Below are 23,246 nucleotides of genomic sequence, written 5' to 3' on the forward strand. Positions count from 1 at the left end.
CTTAGTACAGATATAAAATGGAGTCCTAGATTGGTATACCCAAATTACATACATCCATGCTCACTATCAAAAAGGAAGTATAGATATGAAACTGGATTAATTTACCACATTAGTGTTATAATCTTTCTAGTTTACTTACTTTCAAAATTGCAGGCTAATTTACATCCGGAGCATTAACGATCACATGACATTTCCAAGCCTTTTGTCTATATCCTGATCATTAATTAACTGATGGAAGCAATTCCCAGCTACTTGAATTTCAGTCTCCTTGAAAGCCCATGAAACAATTATAAAATGTTCTCATTCAGATCAGCGTTCATACTTTACACTTACTCAAAAGTGACAAACATCAATGGCATACACCTGTGACTTAACAAAGACAACACTTTTAATCCAAGGTCACCAACGAAACCAGAGACATGAAAACTTATATATTCCTTTTAATTCTGAGATTGTACTTACAAAAGAATGAAGCAGAAATGATCAAAATAAACAGTGAACATATAAAAATTAATATGTGCAGTACCACAGCACTAGTGACATCTGAAACTTATCAACTTGAAGAATTTAAATCTATTAACTTTAATGAAGCACGATCTCTGTTCCAACATAACCAGGTGGTGATGGGACACTTGAGTATGATTAATTCTGACAGAACCTCAGTGTTGAAAACTAACGGGGGGTTGGGGAAAGTTGAGTGAAATATTGGAATGACCAAGGTAGGGCACCCCCCTCCACTTGTGCTACCTTTGGGTCCTCAGACATCCTGGCACAGAATCCTTTTTTCCAAGGGACCCTCTATGCTGCAAACATGAGTATGTTCTGAAATGTCCTGTGTGGCACAAAAGTCAAACTATGAAACCTGACGCATTATTTTGTTTTGACATCTCAAAGAAACTAAATAGAGTGAACTGACACCCACATTTTTATACAGGTGAACTTTCAGTAGTGGCCACAGCTGTCTAGTCTATTGAAACTGGTGGTGGAAAAAGACAAAGCTGCACCTAGCGGTGTCGATCCCGGTGTTCTCGATGCCGGTCTCGCTGCACCCGCATCCGCTCCCGGTCTCTCTCAGCGCTAAGAGAACGGTCTCTGTAACGGCGGGACATTCCTCCTGCTTCCCAGTTTTGACTGTAGGAGCCCTCCCTGTCTCGGTCCCGATCACGCTCTCGCTCCCTCTCTCGGTCCCGGTGTTCCCTGTCACGTGAGCGTTCCCTCTCACGTGATCGATGTTTCTTCCTGGAAAGTGCAGACAAAATGTAATGAAGCCATACTTCATCTTAGTGGTGAAGGGACTAATTTCTACAGTTCAAGATCAAAGAAACACAAGCAGAATACCAATACCTACATACAAACATACACACAGATACACACCTTGAGCCATAAGACTTGCTCTCAATGGAGAAGAGGCAATCTTTGAGTGAAGTCACCAAAGCCCGACAGCGTTCATCACTGTACACTCGAGACTGTTTAATGACTGCAATTGCAGTGAGGAGGGTCTCTACAGCCAGGGACACATCTCCTAAGAGAAAAAACAGAAGAGATTTTCATTACTCATCATTTGAAATATTTACAAGTATTTCATCTCATCACCTAGTTATTACAATCAATGACCCAGTGTGTTATTAAGTAGAGTTCACTGGTCATTGAACCCATAACCCTGAGATTTGACCTATCTGAGGATCAGCATGATCTGAAGTATGTATACTAAGAGCAGCTAAGACCATCTGTGCATTTTTGTGTTTTGACACAGACCTGCAGCGGCTCCTGCCACAGCCTTGCTGATGGCACTGCTGGCAATGGTTTTGTTTCTGTTCATCAATTCATCATATTCGCTGTCTGGCAGTGGAGGTGTGGAGTCCTCCCTCTCCCTACTGATGACAAAAAGATATTCTAGTAAAAACACTACGTCTTACAGCATCTAATTGATTTAAACTTCAGCTTTGGGTACATATTTGCATCAATGTTGACTGACCTTTGTCGGGAGTAGGGTGGTGGGTTGTTGTAGCTCTCCTGAGGAGGGGGGAAGAAGGCTGGGTTGAGATGAAGGGCAGGTGGGGGCTGATGTGTGGGGATGTGGGGGGGTGGCGGTGGGTAAAGTGGAGGAGGTATTGGAGGTGGTAAGAGGAGTGGCGGGGGGTGGGGAGGGGGATATAGAGGGGGGGGTCGGCCATAAAATGGCATAGCGATGGATGGGAGCTTGTTGACATGGGGATGTGGTGGCATAACAAGCGGTGCGTGGCTGGGTGGGCATGGCTCAGAAGAGGAAGGAAAGTTGGGGCGGTTGTCTGTCACTGACTCTGACTCTGACTTGGAGTTGGAACGCTGAGGAATACCTGAGGGGAGACAATTAATTCATATGAATACATTATGACACTGTGACCGTTGAAATGACCAAAGCGCTCTTCTAATTGCCTTGTGGAGAATCGTCACTGCATTTCAAGTATAATGGTGCCTTAACTCAGAGAGATGTTTCTGTTATGTGTTCTTCCACATATGTGATTGTTATTTCATTCCGTTCCTGTACTGCCCTGCCTATATCTGTCTGTGTTTATGTGTTTAGAGATAAGAGGGAATATTATGGTTTTGCAGTGTTTTACTGTTCTGCATGGCTGCATCAGTAGCTATCTGCTCCGGATTGCCAGGTTGCCACTAATCTAATTCAGTGTGGTCCACGTAAGATTGGATGACCAAAGGCATCTCCCGACAGCCTGGAAGGATACTTAAACCCTAACTATTTCCTTGTCTAGTTAGAGCAGCTGGTGGATCTTTAGGTGAAGTCATGCGGTCTCTCCTTTGATGCGCATCATTGTAAATAAAACTCTGTTCCTGATTTTTCCTACTATTGGTCTGACTGGGTCTTCATTAATCTGTGATATCAATATTACCATCAAAGTGTACTTACGTTTGTTTGCCAGTGTTTCAAACACTGCAAGGTTCTGCCGTGTGGCAAATCGGCAATCTACCCTCTCTCCGTTGATGTGACACTGTGGCATGGTCTCCAGCAACTTCTGCAAGGAAGCCTCAGTGGACACCACAAGTTCAGCATAGCTGTTAGAGAAATAATGCTGATGATGAGACATCCATAAACACTTGTGGAATAAACTTATCCTTGATTAAATGTGAAAACATACCCTCTGGACTGGCCGTTTGCCCGATTTTCTGCAAACTTGATTTCCAAAATGTCCTTGACTCCCATCGTGCTTGCCAAGGTTAACAGATCAGTGTCTGAGGTCCACTGTGTTTGTGAATACAGAGAGAGGAAAACCATATAAATTAATACAAGAAACTACTTTAAAATAAAGTGTTAAGTTCATGAAAAAGGGTAAAGAGGAACAGAGTGTATAATAAATTGGATGAAACGGTCAACATGGAAGCAATGGAACAGTGCAAAAGAAAATAACCAAATTTATTCAAAGTCAAAGTTAAATGGTCTGAAAAATCTCATGAAAACTCACCCAGGAGAAATTTCCGACATAGACTGAAAGCCTCTTGGTCTGTCCCCCACTGTAGCTGTATGTTATTAGTGGTTTGGGGTTATCATGTTTCTCCAGGTCTTTGTTATGTGTCCTGACGTCCCCTCCTGACATCCTTCTCTGATCCACAGAACCAGTTACTACATCATCATAAAGATCATTTGGATCCACTGAACCCATGAAGTCCCCTTCCTAATAAGAAAACAGGAGTGAACACAATCCCTTTTTGTACACTCGATCAATTCATTAATAATAAAACTAAGTTATTATTGTGGAACATGCTCTAAAACCTTTTGAAATACAAGTGATACGGTCAGTTAAACGGTTTGTCAATCTAGCCAGAAACTCACAAAGTTGACTTCCTCTGCTGAAACCACCATGCGAAATGTCAATTTATCTGCCCTCATAATGCCGCCAATACGTACAGGTGTTTCAAGTTACTGCAACTAACGAAGCGTTTGAAGAACATGAGCATGTGGTCTGTGATGTGAAACACACTCAAGTCATCAGCGTCAATAATACCTCACCTCCCCATTGTTTTGATTGAAGTCATCGTAGATATCTATAAGTTCTGGCGCTAGACCATCCGGCGCTGCAGACGCCGCCATCCCCTTGTCTTTGAAACGTGGCCTTTGCAGGTCACGTTTGATTATGCTGTTTTATACCAGCCACTGTTCGATGTACAGTTAGCGCATGTACATGTTATGCACTTTGCCGCTTTCTAAATCTGAATGATAATATCAATTATTTGAACTGGATAGCTTACTAGGCTACCAACGACCCTCCCCCTCTTCACTCAAATTGCGAGCTTTCCGAATAATTCACAAAATATCAATTCACTTGAATGTTTAACAGAATAAACCTGAAAATCCGGGTAGAAATTTGCCACAGCATTTGTTCGCAAATTGGCATCCATGCGGCATTGGTTTTACGGAGAAACAAATTTTGCTTTCCATCCAACATCACACAGCGGAAGCACAAACTATAGCCTGTGTGTTTGTGATCAAAGTTCGGTTTGAAACAATGAATACATCATAAGGTTCCCCAAACATAGCGCACAGAAACGTGTCTTGTGCGACTAATAAGGTAATGTTATATCACTGGTCAAAATAAAACACGTATTTTGTGTTGTAAGTATTATGGATACCATTTGAAGTTGAAAGTGTATATTTAGATATTCCATTTCTGGAAAATGTATAGGTTTAATCATGCCCTCACCAAGATGGCCGTGAATTGAAGACGTGCCTTTCACGTTATATGAAACTGTTGTGTAAATGTTCGTCCTCTTAAATGGCAACAACCTTCGTTGAGTCGATACAAGTGACAGAGGGTAGTGTTGTTGAAATCTTGAAAGCACAATGATGTCTGCTGTGTTTGCGAGGAGGGTGAGTGGCTCCAGTTATTAAATGCGTTTGTCTGTCGTTTTGATAGCAAATGTAAAAACGTAAGTGTTCTGTGGGAGTTGGGCTTGACCACAACTGCATAGGTTGTTTAGCAAGCTAACTTTAGCTGTAAGTTAAGGCAGAGTTGTTTGTTTGGGCACGGGGAAATAGTTATCTAACGAATGTAATATGCTATGCAGTATGCACAAATATTGTCCGAGTAGGGCCAAAAGCAATCTGCTGACTTTTAGCCTAAGTTATGGCTCTGGCTATCACCTTTCGTTACCCGTAAGCTAACGTTAATGGCAATTCTTCAGCAAGCCTGTTATTTTGTAGGGGAAAGATAGCAGCACAACATGTCCGTGGATCAAGTAATAACAGTGTCGGAGTAGATTTGGTTAATGTATCCTTATAACGTTGTGTTAACTGCTACGTAGATAAGGTCGCTGTTCTGATATGAGCATGTGTTATGAAATCGTCCGCGACGGGTTTGGTAATGGACTGTACCATGAGAGGGTACGTAAAGGGTAAACATTCCAATATCTCATCTGTTCGTAAATGTGTGAATGCGGCAGACACTAGAAAATGTGATGACATATTTAATTTGCTTTGGTTAAAAATAAAAGTAATCTCAGACTATGATTGCAGTCATACACAGTTACTTCTGCACCAACAGAACATTTCCCAATGCAATAAACTGTGAATTAATGTTTTGTACCTATCAGCTTGTTGCTGGCGTCTGTCGGGCTTCCCTACGTCCATCAATGGTTGGTGCAGTGTCTGCACGAGGTTACCGTGGTGATGCACCTGAACCCAATATGATTGAAGTCCCCCTGCCACCATGGGAGGAGAAGACGGGCGAGCCTATTGATATCAAGAGGAAAAGACTCTTATATGAGAGCCGCAAAAGAGGCATGCTCGAGAACTGCATCTTGCTCAGGTGAGACCGCAGATGCACACTAGAGGGGGCATCATCCCGTCTTCCCAAAATGTGTAGTGATTGTAGGCCTACAAGACTGTAAAATGTAAAGCTTCACATTCGTAGGCCTTTACAGTGCAATAAACTTGTGACACTTTGTAATATTATTTTATTTGTTATTATTTGCTTTGTCTCAGCCTGTTTGCCAAGAAGTACTTGAACACCATGACAGAAACTCAGCTGCAGCAATATGACAGAATAATCAATGAGCCAACCAACGACTGGGACATTTATTACTGGGCAACAGGTGAGAAGGGCCTGAGGAATGAAATAGTACAGTATGCTGTGTTTGGAAAATAGGGTCCCGCTGGATTTTCATGTAAAAATTGATTTTTTTGCATATTTTGCTAATATAGAGTCTAAGGAACAAGATTGTTTTTGTCTTCAAATTTTCATGATCCATCTTTAGTGTTTTTTTCTGTATGTTTTAAAATAAGCGATAATATCTAGTCCGAAAAGTGATTTTCACATTTTCTTCTAATTTTTTGACAATTAATTCCATTTTTTGAACACAAAACCCCCAGATAATGTAGAAAGTTTGTTGGTTCTAAAACAATATCCATAGTTTTCAAACTTTGAGTGTCTGAAAAGTGTAAAAACACCTCCACCCTTGTTGCTTATGTCAAAAACAATTTATCAATATTTGCTTTTCTTGATGCTTTCCTTGACCTGCCATGTCATTCTATTGTCTACCTTAAGAGACATTTGTTCTGGAAATAATCTATAATAGTACAGGCAACACAGTACACCACTAGGTGTCATAGGCATGGGTAGTTGAGTAACAGTAGGCAAAATTAACAAACAAAAGAATATATGGTACAAACAAACAGACAAACCACGGATGGCCCTCTCAGAGCCTGAACAAATACAAAAAACAAATAACTCAAGGGAAAACATTGCTCAGACACTAAACCATGTGCATTTGCTCTCTTTAAAAGCAACGGGTTATCCCCAGCCAACAGGCCGGGCATGCGAGAGAAGCAATGAAGTCTTAGAACTAAGAATAAAGCCATGTTCTTCCAACAACAACAACCACAAACACCCATGCAGCAAAAATATCAAATGACTGGCTGTGTTCTCCCAGAGAGGAAGCTATGTATATGATCACCACCCACCGGTGGGCGTGTGCGCCAGCGCTGCAAGTCAGCCTTTCTGAATACACACCTGGCTTTAAAGTTCACCATCCTGGTAGCATACCTATTTACTGCCAAGGCCTGAAGGGGACGGGGAGAATATTTATTTCTGCTACACTGGCAGAGAACTGTGTTCAGTTGTGAAAACAGGGTGTTCAATGTGAAACAGACTGTGGGAGGTGGAAGGGGTTTGAATGCTGTCCGGCAGTATTATGAGTGGAACGTCTTAAGGGGGCCCTTTTTCCCCATACAGCCTGAACTTATAGTGTGTGCCAATTCCATCAAGACACTCCACAATTTCATACTTGGTAGACACCCATGTACACTAGACACTACAACCTCGACCGTGCATTAAAGGAATTATCCGGTGTAAAATGCACTTTAGATCGATTTACGGATGATTGGGGGTACATACGTTGAGTTGACATCAAAATCAGAAAGGTACTGGCTTGATGAAATTCATTCTGGACTCTCTATTCGACCACATAAAGACCTCGGGATACTTCGGTTTGGCTTTAGGGACCCTCTACTCACTACCACGTAAGTGTTATGTTGTTTGGAACTGTAGAAGAGGTATAAAAATAGCGTTTTGTAGCGGCGAAATTGAAATGCCCTGCTCACTTCCAGGCTACGAGTTGTGACTGAAAACGGTACAATCGAACTTTCTCAAAACACATCCGAATGACATGATTTTGATGTCAACTCAACGTATGTACCCCCAATCATCCGTAAATCGATCTAAAGTGCATTTTACTCCGGATAATTCCTTTAACTTCTGTGAACAGACCACCGTGTCGTCCATTATCCCTTACGTCACAGGTGACAAGCTAACCATCGCAAAGTGTTGTGCTAATGCTGGGAACAGGCAGGGATGAGCAAAAATACATCAGAATGTATTTCAAAATAAAATACCTAATAGGCCTACCCTCATTTTTAATGTATCGAAATAAAATACTGTAGGCCTATTTAGAAAATACTCAAAATACTTTTTTCAAGGAAGTATGAAAGCACTGCAAAAAAGCTTTTTTTTTATCCCAAACATTGAGCCTATAAACTATACAGTAAAAAAACAATACAATTTGGCCCCTGTCATGCCATTTTGGATATACCGTATGCAAGTTCATGTAGTGTGATCAGAATAAAGAATAATTCAAGAATTTACATTTCCATTTAGTCATGTAGCTGATGCTTATCCAAAACGACTGACAGAGCTTTCAATTCGGCAGCCGTGGCCTACTGGTTAGCGCCTTTACTGTCTATGGTTAGCGCTTCGGGCTTGTAAACGGAGGGTTGCCGATTCGAACCCTGACCCCTCATTGCTACCCGAGCGCTGCTGTTGTTGCAGGCAGCTCACTGCGCCGGGATTAGTGTGTGCTTCACCTCACTGTGTGCTGAGTGTTTCACTAATTCACGGATATTAAAATATACTTATACTTACAATTAACCACATTATAATCAATAGGCCAAAATCATAATTGTGTATCTGTGCCGAATTTCGTAATTCAAGTCCAGTGTAGAACTGAATAAGAAAATCATAAGGCTGTATATCTTGAACTTCCAGTATGTGAGAAACTTGACTTGCCTTAATATCTCCAACCTCAAGTATGCAGATAAGGAAATAGAATTGTTATTTAATTAAACAAGGTGAACTTCTCCCCACTGTGGAATGCAGAAAAGGATGCTACAAGGAAGGGAATTCAAACACACTCAACACCTTACCATCTATTGATGTCATTGTGGTTCATTGAGATATCTGAAATTTTTTCTGTTTATTGGCTTGGATACAAAAGGACATTGTTGCCTTTGTCGGTGTCCTTATGTGAACTTGCACAGGTAACCTTGCTCATCTTTACTTGCGTATGACTTCACACCAGTGCTTCAGGGCAGCCGTGGCCTACTGGTTAGCGCTTTGGACTTGTGACCGGAGGGTTGCCGGTTCGAACCCCGATCAGTAGGCATGGCTGAAGTGCCCTTGAGCAAGGCACCTAACCCTTCACTGCTCCCTGAGCGCCGCTGTTGTTGCAGGCAGCTCACTGCGCCGTGATTAGTGGGTACCTCACTGTGTGCTGAGTGTGTTTCACTAATTCACAGATTGGGATAAATGCAGAGACCAAATTTCCCTCACGGGATCAAAAGAGTATTTATACTTATACTTATACTTCAGACCAGAGCTGATGCTTCAGCAAAGGCCGTCACTGAAAAGCTGTGAATATCGTTGAACACAGCTGTTGTCACATTAGCTGATTGCTATAAACATTAACCATTGTTGCCTAATTACCAATTATTCATTACACCTGTAAGTAGTATCTACTTTTTTTAGTGTTTTTCACATATAGTATTTTGCAGTATTTTTAAAATACAAAAATACACACCAATAAAGTATTTTGATACAAAATACAGAGCCATTTCCTTCAACCCAATAAAATAAAAATGACAAAATACTATTTTGTATTTGAAATACATATTACATGTTTCAGAAATCTTGACATGTCTAAGTTTTGGGTTGCAATATACAGGTAGTGGGCTCTCTGTTAATTTTAATGAGTAGGCCTAAGCCTAAAGTTACAGCATTTCTATCACAATTGACCAGACTTTGACCTTTGGTCTGCTTTTAACAAAATTCTGGCTATGATTGTTCCTTGTATTGCATCATGAGCCATCACTGTGCCTATTGCATTCTACTATTGTTAGCCTTAAGCCTAGCTCAGTCATTATGTTATACCACAGCGCCCTCCATTAGAAGTGCAATGAGCTGCATTGAGCATAATAAACTGCATTTAGAATTCCAAATTCATATTTCTAGATATTTTGGTGAAAGTAACTCAAAAGTAATACAATAGTAGTGTAATGCCTTACAATTCAGATACATATTATAATGTAACAAATTACTTTAAAATGACAGTAATGAGTAATACATAATACATTACGATTTTGAAGTAACTTGCCCAACACTGATGACAACCATCACTTTCTATGTGTGTGTGTGTGTGTGTGTGTGTGTGTGTGTGTGTGTGTGTGTGGAGGGTCAATCAAATTCTATGATTGCCACTGATGTGAATGATCTCACAAATCACACAAACCAAATGAAGTTTTAAAAAATCGCAAAAGTATTGAAATTGAGATTCTTCCCTTAGTATTGGTATTGAAACAATAATGTTGGTATTGTGACAACAGGAGTTGGGGATGTGTCCCCAACAAAGCTGAGACCAAACCTATGCCCTTGCCCATGTATCCTGGATTTTGTGGCGACCGTGAAAATGGTTCTTGCAAAAGAGTTTACATGTACATTATATTTAGCAGACACTTCTTGACCAAAGTCACTCACATACTGTATGTCAGCTATATTACAAGGGATCACATTTTCCCTGGAGCAACTTGGGGTTAAGTGCCTTGCTCAAGGGCATAACAGTGAAAGCCGGGAATTGAACCAACAACTTTCAGGCTACTGCACGCTAGCCCAGCTCCTTAACCACTACACTACACTACCACTACCCACTAGAAAAAGACTAGAGTGCCAGGTGGTAATATGGGTACAGTGTCAGGACTGCACACTGCAATCTCCCAGAAGAACTACATTTATTAAGTTAAAAACATAACGCAACGTTTCGACCCACCAGGGTCTTCATCAGGCCTCCATCAGGCCTAAACGTTGCGTTATGTGTTATGATTGCAGTGTGCGGACAACTACTCTTCTTTCCTTGATAAGCTTTTTTGTCCTGCACCTGGCCTCAGTGAGGTGGGATGTGCATACAACCACTTTGAAGAGGACTACAGTGTTAGGACCACCATGCCTGATATGCCGCAGCCTCTTCTAAGTGTCTCCTAGCACTAGCATAGACAGAAGTCAGGTACTATTGATGTTGCACCACCCAATCAGTCGGTGGACTGTCCCTGTGGTCACCTCCAGTATTTCCAAGTAGGTGGTCGACTGGTAACTGTGGCTTCTGACCGAACATCAGCTCATATGGGGAGTGCTGTGTGGACTGGTACACGGTGGTATTATAGGCGAACAGGAGCTGAGGGAGCAACTGGGGCCATTTACGCTTCTTTTCAGGGGGTAAGGTCCTGAGCAAGTCATGAAGTGTCCTGTTGAAACGTTCACATTGACCATTCCCCTCTGGATGAAAAGTGGTGGTTCTAGTCTTTGTTATGATGTAGGTGTCACACAGGTGCTTCAACAGCTCCCCCTCAAAGCTGCGCCCCTGATCAGAGTGGATTCTCCTTGTCTTGCTTTAGCAAGCACAGTGCTCACACTCAGAACACCACTTTTGCACCTCATGCCACATCTGGGGCCAGTAGCACCTCTGTCATATCAAATCTGTGGTCTTGTCCACCCTCAGATGGCCGTGGTTGTTGTGTAGGCTAGTGAGTACTTCGACTCGCAACACCTTTGGCAGTAAAAGCTGCAGCACTGGATCCCTGGAAGGAGGAGCCTGGATCGCTCGGTACAAGGTCATATCCACTTCCTGTATCTGGGACCACTGCTTTATCAACTGCGGACTTCCATTAGTTCACTCCACTTGTCTTAACGGGTATGTGGTCGTCCCTGTCACCAAAACCACAGGTATCTGGAAATACAGGGATCAGTCCCTTGCAGGACTTTCAGGTCTCTTTCGGTTCGACCAGGGATGGTGTCCACCATACAAGATTCTGTCATCCAAGAGTCTTGGATAGGTGCACTCGAGGCTTGTATGTTGGCTATGCCAAGCGGCAGGGGGACGTCCAGGCCATGTGACACAGATCGCAAAGTGTTAGTTGGGCTTGTGGGAAGCCTAGAAAGGGTATCGGCATTGCAATTAGCTGTCCCAGGACAATATTTGATGTTTTAATAAAGAGGGCAAGCTGAGAATCCCAGCAATGTTCCAGAGCGCCCAGTTTCGCTGACTGCAGGTATTGGAGGGGATTGTTGTCAGTGTACACGGTAAACGTGTTGCCCACTCACTTGGCCACAAACCCTGGCTAGCAAAGGCTATTGGTCGCTGTAACCCATCCTTTTCCTGTGACAAAACTGCCCCCAATCCTGCATGGCATGCATCCGTCTCTTAAGATAAAGGGACGACTGAAATCGGCATAACCTAGGACTGGTGCTTGAACAAGCCATTCTTTTAAGGCTCTGAATCAAGAAAAAGTTCTGAAGGCAAACCTGAACGTGACTACATTCAATGTTAACTATCCAATATTCAGATGTCTGTAATTGAAATGTATGCAAATTAGTGCATAATTAATGAGATATTGTAAAATTACATGCATAAACATATATTTTCAGAAAACTTGTAATGCAAAAAAATATTGTCTCTTCATAAATAATCAACTAGTAAAGTTTCATAAGAATATCAAGGAGTTACATTTTTTACCCTATTCACCCGTTCTATGTTGCCTATGGAGGCCAGTTTTAGGCCGCAATTGCTAATTAGCAGGTTTAAAACTAAAGAATCAGCTAAGTAAATATGATATTCAGAATCAGCACCCAAAAATTAGGCAGAACACCCTCTTTACCAGTGTTTTCTCACATTTGACCCCCAAGAGATAGTAGTCCCAGTCTTAATTATGCATTATATAAATGATGATGTCATCTAAGTGTGAAAAAGGGTCGTGAACATTTGAAGACAAAAAAAATCTTGTTCCTTAGACTCTATACTAGCAAAATATGCAAAAAAAATCAATTTTTACAAGAAAATCCAGCGGAATTACACAAGACACCGTACTAAAAGGGTAGTTGTATTTCGGAAATGCCAGTTGTAAATTAAATGTTTGTTAGACCTCTGCACAGAGTAGGTCTTAGCCCACAGATGTAAGTATTGTTGGTTGTGTCGTGTGTCTGCTGCTGTCATTCGTTTCAGCAATCCAAGAGAAGCATACACAACAGGTTGTGGAGTTTGGAATTTAAGGCTTTAGGTCTAATCTCATGGGAGAAAAAAAAAAGAACTGCTATGCAATGTTAACATGAAACGAGGGAAGATGCAAAAAACGCATATGTGCAATGTTTGAAGACCGAAGTGAATTACATTTAGCAGATGCTTCTAAAGCGACATGCATATGATTACTACAAGGGCCATTGTCCCCAGAGCAACTTGGGGTTAAGTGCCTTGATCAAGGCCACAAGGGTGGAAGCCAGGAATTGAACCCACAACTTTGCAGGCTACTGCATGCTGGCCCAGCTCCTTAACAACTACGCTACCACCGCCCCAAGACATCATGACGGCCTCACTTACCACTCCTGCACATGCATTAGCAAGTGTATATATGAAATGCTGAATAGTAAACAATTTGGATGTTTTCTCCCATTTTCCTCCAGAGGCTTTGCCAACACCTGAGCCGTACAGTGGCGAGGTCATGGATCTCTTGAAAGAGTTCACCAAGAACCGGCAACAGGAGCAGCGTCTGGATGCACCAAACCTGGAATACCTGGATGACGGCAAGAACTGAGCTGGCCCAAGGCCTATTCCAGAGACTTGGACATGATCACACGGCACAGGCAGAGTGTGTGACCACATACAATACAAAATGTTGGCATAATAGCTCAGACTTCACAGGCTTATCCCAGGCCCTTTAACGAGGCCATTTATTTTTTTATTTATTGTATTTAATTTTTCTTAATGGTTTGAAATGGACTGTTGATGTATTTCCCACACATACATCTGTGTAAATCAACAGACAGGACTGACTGACTGACTGACCCATGGGTTTTAGTATGTAAGAGACGGTATTGATTCATATTTCATATGTGAAAAGTGCTATGACTAGTTGCTGTCATGCGTGTTGACATGAAAGGCATTGATCTAAAATGTGTACATAAGTGCATAATTTTATGAAGACTTGATTTAGTGCTTCTCTGTGCTGTTATGCTATTCTGTTTCCTCTTGAATGAATGAATGAATGAATGAAGCAGCAGAGTTAGTTGTAATATGTGGTGTAACGTTTGGCCCATGCAATAAAATAAAGAACTATTAAGTGTTTATCATATATGATTATGCAGTGTTTTCTTTTTCAAATTAGAAATCTGGGCTTAACCTGATGAATAACCAATGTACCGGTAATACTAATCACATTCTGCTTAATGAGGGTTGGATCATGAAAAATGCATCCTGACTGATTTGCAGTACTTGTAAATGGACACATGATGGCAGCAGAGATCATACAGTTTGTCCTCCCTGATTCATCCATCATTCAATAAAAATCTGGTTATAGCTGTCTGTACGAGACATCTATTATTAGTTCAGGTTTATCAGAATTGTAAAGAGTTTTTGCAAACTTATTTTTCAGCCTTGGGAGCAAAAATGAGAAAATATGACTAAATTTGACAGGTGGTTTGCTGTCAAATTTATGATTGGAAGGTGTTTCTTATAGTGTTGGCAGTTTGTGTGTATTTTGTTCTTCCCATGAACATTAGTATGGCAAATAAAAACTACCAGCTATTCACTGTTAGTATATTGGCATCAAAGTAATTTTGTTTTTGTTTGTGCCCTGTACAGTTGATTCAGCAGTGACTTCACATACCCCTCAGGTGATCAACAACACACACACACACAGTCAAGTAGAAGTATATATACTCTTTTGATCCCGTGAGGGAAATTTGGTCTCTGCATTTATCCCAATCCGTGAATTAGTGAAACACACACAGCACACAGTGTACACACAGTGAGGTGAAGCACACACTAAATCCCGGCGCAGTGAGCTGCCTGCATCAACAGCAGCACTCAGGAAGCAGTGAGGGGTTAGGTGCCTTGCTCAAGGGCACTTCAGCCGTTCCCACTGGTCGGGGCTCGAACCGGCAACCCTCCGGTTACAGGTCCGAAGTGCTAACCAGTAGGCCACGGCTGCCCCACTGCTGTCAAGCACACATTCACCCAAACAATGAGCTGTCCTGTTGAGTAGGTCTTTGAGAGTTGGGAAGTCCCTCCAGTGTGGATTCAGTGAGTGTTGCTGACCGTAACGGTGTTGTAGCTGTGTTTGTTTGTTAGAGGTCATGCTTAGAGGCAGTCTAAGGCCCGAGAGGGTGTGCAAAATCAAAGCTCAAATCGCTCTGCTGTCCAGCTGTCCACCACTGGCAAAGGCCAGCTGACAAATGATACACAGTACTCTTAACTCAGCAGAAAAAAAGGAAATCACTCCTTGCACATCAATTTCCATACGTCATATCCAGGCACTTTTCCTGCACTTGTTTAAAAGCACAAACACCATATGTTCTGCTGAGCATATTTTCAGTTGCTGAAAAACATACCCACCCTCTCTCTCTCTTTCTCTCTCTCTCTCTCCCACACGCACACACGCCCACACATACTCACACACCCAGTTCCCCACAGACAGACAGTGCAAGTGTTCGACCTCCCTCACAGGTGGAGTGTGTCTTTAAATAGCACAGGGAGGGTCCGAGTGAGTGATGGCTCTGACCCTGGTGCCATCTGTCTCTCTGTGGACACCAGCATTGTCTTTTTGGCTTCATTGCTTTGCTTGCGCGTTTGCAGCTAGTTTCTTTTGGTGCTGTTTGTTTCTTTTTCCATTGGCATATGTGGTCGTTTGCGATATGTATGGAAACATGCCTCATCTTTGTTCAAAGTGTTTACAGAGGTAAATGGAGAGAAGGTTGGAGAGATTCTTGTTTAATGCACAGGGGATTTTTTAGAAACAAGACATTAATTTGAAGCCAAGTGCATTTAACTCTGTTTGAGGGCTCTCTGATTTTTTATTTATTTTTTGGAATATTTTTCATCTTCTCTAATTTGGCTCCACAGTTCATTTACATCAATGTGCTGTCCATTATACTTGCCCACCTGGCTTCGTGCCCCGGCATATTTCCTGGCTCATTCAGTGTGTGCAGATGCCTTCAGCACAGTCACCTCAGTTCCCCCAGGTCCCTCAGCTCAATGTGTGCTGACCTGTGCCTGTCCCCCTCAGCCAGTGGACCTGTGGATTTCACAACTAATGCTTTGCATATTTTTGTATTTGGCATGGCTCAGCTTGGTAAGAGCATGTTTGGAGAGTGGATTTGTCAGTCGCCCACTCGCGCCCACTCACTCTTTCTCCACACCAATATGTGCCTGTCATTCTGGAGCGCTGTGTGCGTGCGTCGTGACACTGGTCCCTTTCATCCGCTGTGCCCTCCCGCCTCTGAATGCCCCCTCAGATAATAATAATAATAATAAAAAATACCTCTCCACTTGGCTCATTCCTCCGAGCTGTGCATCAGCCTGTCTCTCAGTGCTTAGCCCAGCTAGCTCTATCTCTGGCCTCCTGTCAGAGGCTGGCGCTCATTTAGGGGTATCTGTTTGCCTGTGCGTCTTCATTTACTTGATGCGTGTGATACGATCTTTGATGTCCCTCTTTACTGTGTCTGTCAAGCAGTGACACACACACACACACACACACACAAACACACATGCTGGCCTTTTGAAGGTGCCCTGAGCAGGTGCACCCAGCTCAGAGTGATCAGGATGTTGTGAGTGTTCAAATGGCCATGTAGGACTTTGCCTGCATGCGCGCGCACACACACACACACACACACACACACACACACACACACACACACACATACTGACACAGATGGCAAAAAGTGCAGAAAATCAGTTTGGCAAGATTGTGTAACCCAAACAAATGTCTTGGCTCAGGGTGGATCAGCTGAAGTGTGATTTCCAGTGTAATGTCAGGGTTATGCTATTCCTCTTCGATCTGTGGTGCTGACTGCAGGAAACGGCAGATGAGTTATTTGGATGTGTTCTTGCAACTGACAAGTGATGCACAAGGTGTTTCTAGAGCTCCTGATATCTGGGTGCTAAGCAAGGAATCATGATTAACTCAGTCTAACAGGAGTGGTGTGGAAGAAGGCAGAGTAAAGTGTTTAGGATCAACAGTACACCTCATCAAGATTCAGGAGATATCTTTAGCATACACTGCACAGATCATAATATGTATCTCATTCAGTCAATAATATTGGGAATTTCTCAGATGAAAGATTAAAAATTAAGCTACCAAACAATGTTTAATCAAGATAGTCAAGCATTTAGGACTTAAGGTGGTGTTTCCATTTAGATTAAGCCACACCACTTTCATGTTCAAGAATGACTGCTTCAGTTGTTTTGTTGTTTGGGAGCACTTCTCGTAAACAGAAAAATCAACAAGTCATTTGATAAGAAAATCTTAGATCCCTAGATAAGGATGTTCATAGAATCATAATAGGCACTTTTGACATGATCAAATAATGATCAAAAAACTGTTTAGGTTCCATTCTATTTTGATACATGATTACTGTTGAGTTTAGCTGGGTTTTTGGATAGTTCAGAAAGTCTAAAAGTGGACTGACACAAACTATGAAAAAGCTGCAACTTAATGCTCTTTTTGCCCCAAGTGTGCTGCTACTTCAAATGTTTTTAAACAAGTGAGGGAAATGTGTTGTGATATCACAGCTGTAAAACATATAAAATTAGAATGAATAAATGCATGAGTGTGGAGAGAGCCTCGCTCTAGAGCCGCGGAGTGTCTCTCGACAAGATGTACGCTGGACTGATGGAATACAGCTGCAACAAACAGAGCCAGCTAAAGACCAAACATGCTTAAGACACACACACACACACACACACACACACACACACACACACACACACACACACAAAAGTATTTCTGCTGCAAGGTAAAAAAAGACACCACAGACATCTGTAACTTTACTCTTTTATATACATTTATATCTATATACACTGTACATAGTTGTCAAAACTAATAAATAACAAAATATGTTTGTGCACATCACAGATGTGTGATGAGATCGCAAGAAAGTGAGACCGAGGGAGTAAGTAGAGAGTTGAGTTGGGGAGAGAAGATCTTTGAAGGGGCCCATTAGACAGAGCTCAGTCGCCAGTGATCCAGTCTACAAGTCGACTGTTCAGATCGATGTAACATGGCAAGGATCTAGCTTTCTCTTTCACGCCACCAACTCTTGCTTCCCAGTGTTGATAGATTTGGAGCTTAGGTTTACATTCTGTTCTTCCATGGTCAAACATGTAACAAGAATTTTGTTTTAGAAAAACAAAAGATGGCTGAGAATATTATCATCAAAGGAAAAAAGTCAAGGCTCACTGTAGTTACAAATGAAACCCCAATTATCAAATACAACAAACAAGAAGACAAGAAACAAGACCTCACTTTGAACTATACCACCAGGATCAATGGTCAGTTCAGAACAGGACAGGAAATACACTGCATGCCAGTTCTTCAGGGAGTGGTGTCCCACCCCCAAACAAGGACATAGTCCAGTCAACAACTGTGCATCTCACACAAACTTGTCTTCAGGCCCAACGCCGGGTCATAGCTAAGGACAGGACTTTCTCGTCACACCTTTTCCGAGCGGAACAGATCCTTAGGGAGATGTCTGAGAATGACGGAGATCTGATGTCTGTGTCTGTCTCTGTCCCTTTGTTGTGGCTAACACTTAGTGGGAGTATCAGCCTCAGATCAGGATCAGAATCTTTAGTGAGTGAGAGCCTCTGCCAGGGCGTGGCGCTTTGAGACACTCGCTGGGCGTGCGTCGCCAGCCAGGTGTCTGACTGCGAGAGCTCAGAAGCGGCAGACATGAGCTAATCACTGTGCCACTCTCTCATGATGAGGTCATGACAGCTAGAAGTGTCTCACAGAACATCTCAATAGACACGAGGTCAATGCATATTGTATGACTCATTCAGGTGTTACAAATTTCAAGAAGGATACAATGGTTCCTGCGACACTGTAACAAGTAATTTAGTGTGGGTTGCCACTGATGTATCTCATTGGGAAGGCTACACCTTTTGTGAGTGCATATGACACCATCACTGAAACAGATTGGTGGTTGATATTGACTCTCTTGGCAAAGATCACTTCCCAGAGGTGGGGAAAGACCAATCGATTTGTCCGCCATATCAGGATGTCATGATAAACTGTTGGCTGATGAATTGGCTATGGGAACATCAAAAAAAAAGCTGTCAGGGTTTGTGGTCCTATCATCCCTGTGCTTTTCCCATAATAGCGGGCCAAGAAAAAAAGTACTCTCAGGGACGAGAACACCTATTATGTGTGTATGTGTGTGTGTGTCTGTGTGTATATGTGTGCATATGTGTGTGTGTGTATATCGGTCTCTGTGAGTATTTGTGTGTGGGTGTCTGCATGTCTATGGTTGAGTGCTGCAATGATGAAGAGATTATCTGTTTTTTTCCCTCTGTCTATCTCCTTGCCCTAAACTCTTCTTTCTCTTCCCTCAAGTCCAAATAAAAAAAGGTAACAGGTAATCAGTGTCTTTTAAATTGAGACACGTTCTGACATCCCTGTAGTCATCACCGTTTAACAGCAACAGATAAAAAAGAATTGTACAACAAATATTGTCTTCCCCAAAAAACACTTTATACAAGATAAAGTACATAAAAAGGAAAACCCAAACTTCTCCTTTTCAATAAGACAAAGAAGCTGACAAACAAGCACACGCATCACTTCCACACACACACACTCCCACACAAACCTACACATACACACCGAAATGTACACAGACTTTATACACCGACTTACACACACAGACCCTTAGTTCCAGAAAGATTTACCATGAAAAATCCATTGTTATTGTTATAACACTAATGGTCCTTCGAGCGTGATCATCATTATCATCATCGTTAGCTAGAAAGTGTCTTTTGCTTGATGACACTGGATTCAGTCCAGTTATAGTCAGCATAGAAGCCACACAGATGCAGAGAGAGACAGAGCTGGGGCTGAGGGTGTTGGGGCCAACAGCATTTACCTCAGTACATATGGCAGCTTATATGTTGCAACATATAAGCTGCCTTACAAGCTAACTTATATGTCGTATATGTCTATTTTTGGAGCCGCTTAGCGCAGCGCAAAAAAATGTGCCCATTTCGTACCCACACATGATTGCTGTGCGGGGCACTGCACTGAGATGGAGGCAGGAGATAGCTGGAAGTCACCAGGGCTGATTTTGCAAGGTAATCATGAGCAGGGTAGAAGAACAGCTTCCATTAACCTTTTACTGTGACCTAGATCTAATTTGGCTGCATGTGAGCATGGCATACATGAGTGATTGTGTATTTTTTTTTCTAACACTGAATTGGATATGCTGTGCGGAGGAAGGCACCCAACTAATACGCAGTATATCGGTCAGGCAGCTCACCTGTTCGCTCTTCTAAGACACGACTCGTTTAAAACACACAGACCTATGAGTTAACAGTTACAGAGACGACAATAGACTTGTTGGCTAAAACATTCCTGCAGACACTCATACACACTCACACACATGAACACACTCAAGCTAGAAGATGACATAGACATGTACCACAGACAGATGTTAAAAATGACACTATGATCAGAGTTACACTACACATACATTTTTTACCCTTGTGGTTTTCCATATTCCTAATCTGCTCAATAGAATTTGATAGATGTTGACAGGCATAAAGTACTCCTTTGGCTCCTTAATAAGGGACTCTTTGAAAGAGTTCTGGCAGAGGTCAGCTAAGCATTGGCAGTGTCATTGCATACTGGTTAAATTCATGATGCAATCAAAAGAAAGCCACTTACATGGAGACTGAAGAAGGGGGAGATCGTTAATCCTAGCTGAGTTGGGCCCTACGTTCACTAGGTTAGTGGACTTAACGACAGGACGACGGACATCTGGAAAAAGAGGCCTGGTATAGTCCTGCGCACGCGGTGCGTGATGACAATTGTGTCATCAGGGCGGCCTGCCGGGGGGGGGGGGGGGGGGAGTTTTTTTCCTCCCAACAATTGTGACCGCGTGTCAATGACGCAGTCTTCAATACGCACAAAAGTGCATGGATGGGTATACCACCTCCTTAACTCTCTGTCTCTCTCGATCTCTTTGTGCTGTTGCCTGTTAGTGGCCCTTTTAAATTATTATGACTTTAATGGGCATTAATATTTCCATAATTATAGGTAAAGCGTCATTATTATTGGTACCAGGTATTATTTAATTGTCAGCCTGTCTATTAACAAACACTCAACAAACACACACACTTGCTCACAGTCACTGTTTTTGTCATGTTGCATTCACTCTCTCTCACGCAATAAGGCTCAAAAAGCTGGCTTTTTGCTGCTATTTCCTTTTTTTCTCTGGAAGAACGTCTTTGATTGGTCTCATTTAGTTTCAGAAGAAAACGCAAAACAACATCCACCACAAATTTTCACCTCAGTTGACACTGACAATGTCCATTTTAGACATGTTTTTTTTTTTCAAAATGGAATGTTCTTATTACTCTAATTCCCCCTTGACCTAGTCCAGTTGGTTAAGTATTTTTTTCTTTTCTTCAACAAGAATTTGTTTTGAACACAGCACAGCACCCACGGAACACACAGATGACACAGGCTTCCAGCCAAGGGTGGGGTTGGGGTGGGGGTGTGGTGTTACTACACTTGTGCCAAGGTGGTGGGGATGGAGGTTGGCGTAAATGGCCACATCTTTTCCTCCTTTCTCTAGGGTATTGCACACCTCTCCTGATCCCTCCCCTTGTTCCATGTTTTTTTTTTTTTTTAGGGAATGTTGATGAAAGGAGGCACAAGTTTGACAACTAACAAAAAGAAAATGGCCAGCAAAAAAAGGATGTCCACCATCTTGGAGCAGAGGGAAATTTTGAGCCTTCACTGTGGATGCATAAAAAACACTAGCAGCGTGTTGAATCCCAGGCTTAGTCCGTTTACACGTGGGGCCTTCCTGAAGCATAGCCTGTTTCAGGTTCAGCACAAACAACTGTGTTATAGTGTTGTGTGTTGGCCCATATTCTGCGTTCAAATATTAATTTCACACCCAAAGGAGAAGAGAGCAGAAGGGAGGAGATGAGAAGAGAGCAGAGGAGAAGAAAATCGGAGACTTCACACGGGCACGGTCGAAACTTTGGAATGAATTTTTGATCTCTAAAAACATGGCGTGCCTGCTGGGGAGACGGTGTTCTCTCTCTGGGCAGCGAAGCTCTGATGGAGCGGTCCTCCTGCCACGGCAGCCCAGTGCTGGGCCTTGGTGCTGGGCAGACAAACTTCAGGGAGAACCCAGAGTTATGGAGAGAAGGGGGGGGGGCAGGGTAGAGGAGGAAGAGGAGGATGAGGAAGAGAAGACTGTTCACCCCCCTGAATATACTGAAGTTCAAGAGGAGAGTAGCTGACAGAGAAAAGAGAGAGATAAAATGGACAGAAGGTGAGAAAGGGTTGTGTTGAATGGCTATTTGTACCCGTTTGGCAGCGAGAGCCTTGTGCATATTGACTGGGTTCAGGGCACATAGGAGAGGAGAAATGACTTTCTTCATTTGTTTTGATTTGTTTTGGGGAAGGGGCAGTTGCGGGCAGGGTTTTGGCAGGTGTATGGTGGTGGTGGTGGTGTGGGGGGGGGGGGGGCTTCAGGCCTTCAGAGGGTGCCACTGGGCCACCGTCGTGCGAGGGTGACCCATCATGTCCTTCCAGTGCTTCACCTCTGCTGGACCACTCTTCCAGGAGAGATAGATCTGGCGGGCAGAGTGGAGGGGAGAAGAGAGGGACAGAGAGAAAAACTGAGAGACAGATAGAGACATTTCTCAAAACCTTTCTTTCATCATGCACACTGTGTCGAGAGAAATGTGATTAATCCTCTCGGCTTAAAGAAGGAATGGAAAAGGCTTTTGCACACCGCGTTCGCCTCGTTCTTGCCAGGGGCAAACGATGCTCTAAGCCCCACTGGGCTCTCGACTTCTGCATTGTAACCTCAGCCTCAATCTTAGCTGTGATTTGGAGCACAGCTAAGCCGAAAACTAAACACTTGTATTCACAATATTTGTGGTCATACCTGATACACACATTTGCTTTCCTGTTTGTGTGTATGTGTGTGTTTGTGTGTGTGTGTGTGTGCAGGAGAAAGAAAATAAAGAGAAGCCCATGCAGTACCTTGCCAATGACATCATTGCGACTGAACTTGTCTTTATCCATGACCGTGATGATGATGGTGGTTTCTCTCAGGACGTGGGCGGGGACGTCGAAGGGGAAGGACTCGTTGAAGACGGGGTTCAAACAGCGCTTCATCACCACTGTCTTCTTCTTCTCCACCCGCTTGTCTTTGTGCATCAGCCACACCTTCACATACGGATCTGCAAAGCAGTGGCAGGAGGAGCGTTGAGACACTGTACAAGGCCAGTTAGGACTACTGTGGTGGATGGAGCAAACACGAGAGTGACAAAACGACTGCTTTGGTCCTACCCAGAACAATGTCAAATCTCAGTTTACATTTACATGTATTCATTTAGCAGACGCTTTTATCCAAAGCGACTTACAGTAA

The 23,246-nt window shown here is 42.7% G+C and overlaps 3 protein-coding genes across 5 annotated transcripts in view; 1 reads left to right on the forward strand and 2 right to left on the reverse strand.

Annotated features, from left to right (window-relative positions):
* Positions 1-423: 423 nt before the first annotated feature.
* Positions 424-4,457, reverse strand: LOC143125663 (cleavage and polyadenylation specificity factor subunit 7-like). 3 transcript variants are annotated; one of them, XR_012987305.1, is made up of 9 exons: positions 4,004-4,457; positions 3,459-3,668; positions 3,135-3,238; positions 2,906-3,051; positions 1,976-2,336; positions 1,756-1,874; positions 1,375-1,522; positions 923-1,239; positions 424-832 (listed from the first exon to the last, which is right to left on the reverse strand). XR_012987305.1 is itself a non-coding variant. In XM_076287336.1 (9 exons), the coding sequence occupies exons 1-8, from the start codon at positions 4,082-4,084 to the stop codon at positions 1,005-1,007; spliced, it is 1,401 nt and encodes a 466-aa protein (XP_076143451.1). In that variant the 5' UTR covers positions 4,085-4,457; the 3' UTR covers positions 424-832. The 3 variants fall into 3 exon arrangements, 2 of the variants coding, with proteins under 2 accessions (XP_076143451.1, XP_076143450.1); XM_076287336.1 differs by having other exon boundaries at positions 1,005-1,239; positions 1,756-1,871; XM_076287335.1 differs by having other exon boundaries at positions 1,005-1,239.
* A 250-nt stretch (positions 4,458-4,707) lies between these two features.
* sdhaf2 (succinate dehydrogenase complex assembly factor 2) lies at positions 4,708-13,933 on the forward strand. The gene is made up of 4 exons (XM_076287337.1): positions 4,708-4,861; positions 5,584-5,798; positions 5,975-6,084; positions 13,266-13,933. The coding sequence occupies exons 1-4, from the start codon at positions 4,835-4,837 to the stop codon at positions 13,394-13,396; spliced, it is 483 nt and encodes a 160-aa protein (XP_076143452.1). The 5' UTR covers positions 4,708-4,834; the 3' UTR covers positions 13,397-13,933.
* Positions 13,934-22,327: 8,394 nt separating this feature from the next.
* Positions 22,328-23,246, reverse strand: part of syt7b (synaptotagmin VIIb) — a 71,048-nt gene continuing 70,129 nt past the window's right edge. Inside the window, exons 10-11 of the mRNA XM_076287339.1 lie at positions 22,859-23,058; positions 22,328-22,443 (exon numbers count right to left, since the gene is read on the reverse strand). Coding sequence (XP_076143454.1) covers positions 22,339-22,443; positions 22,859-23,058 — 305 coding nt within the window. The 3' untranslated portion in view covers positions 22,328-22,338. The remainder of the gene's footprint in view (positions 22,444-22,858; positions 23,059-23,246) is intronic.

Source organism: Alosa pseudoharengus, unplaced genomic scaffold, assembly GCF_046254945.1.
Source record: "Alosa pseudoharengus isolate Yale_2024_CS ecotype anadromous, Long Island Sound unplaced genomic scaffold, YU_APseudo_1.1 YU_APseudo_1.1_scf_16, whole genome shotgun sequence".
NCBI lineage: Eukaryota > Metazoa > Chordata > Actinopteri > Clupeiformes > Clupeidae > Alosa > Alosa pseudoharengus.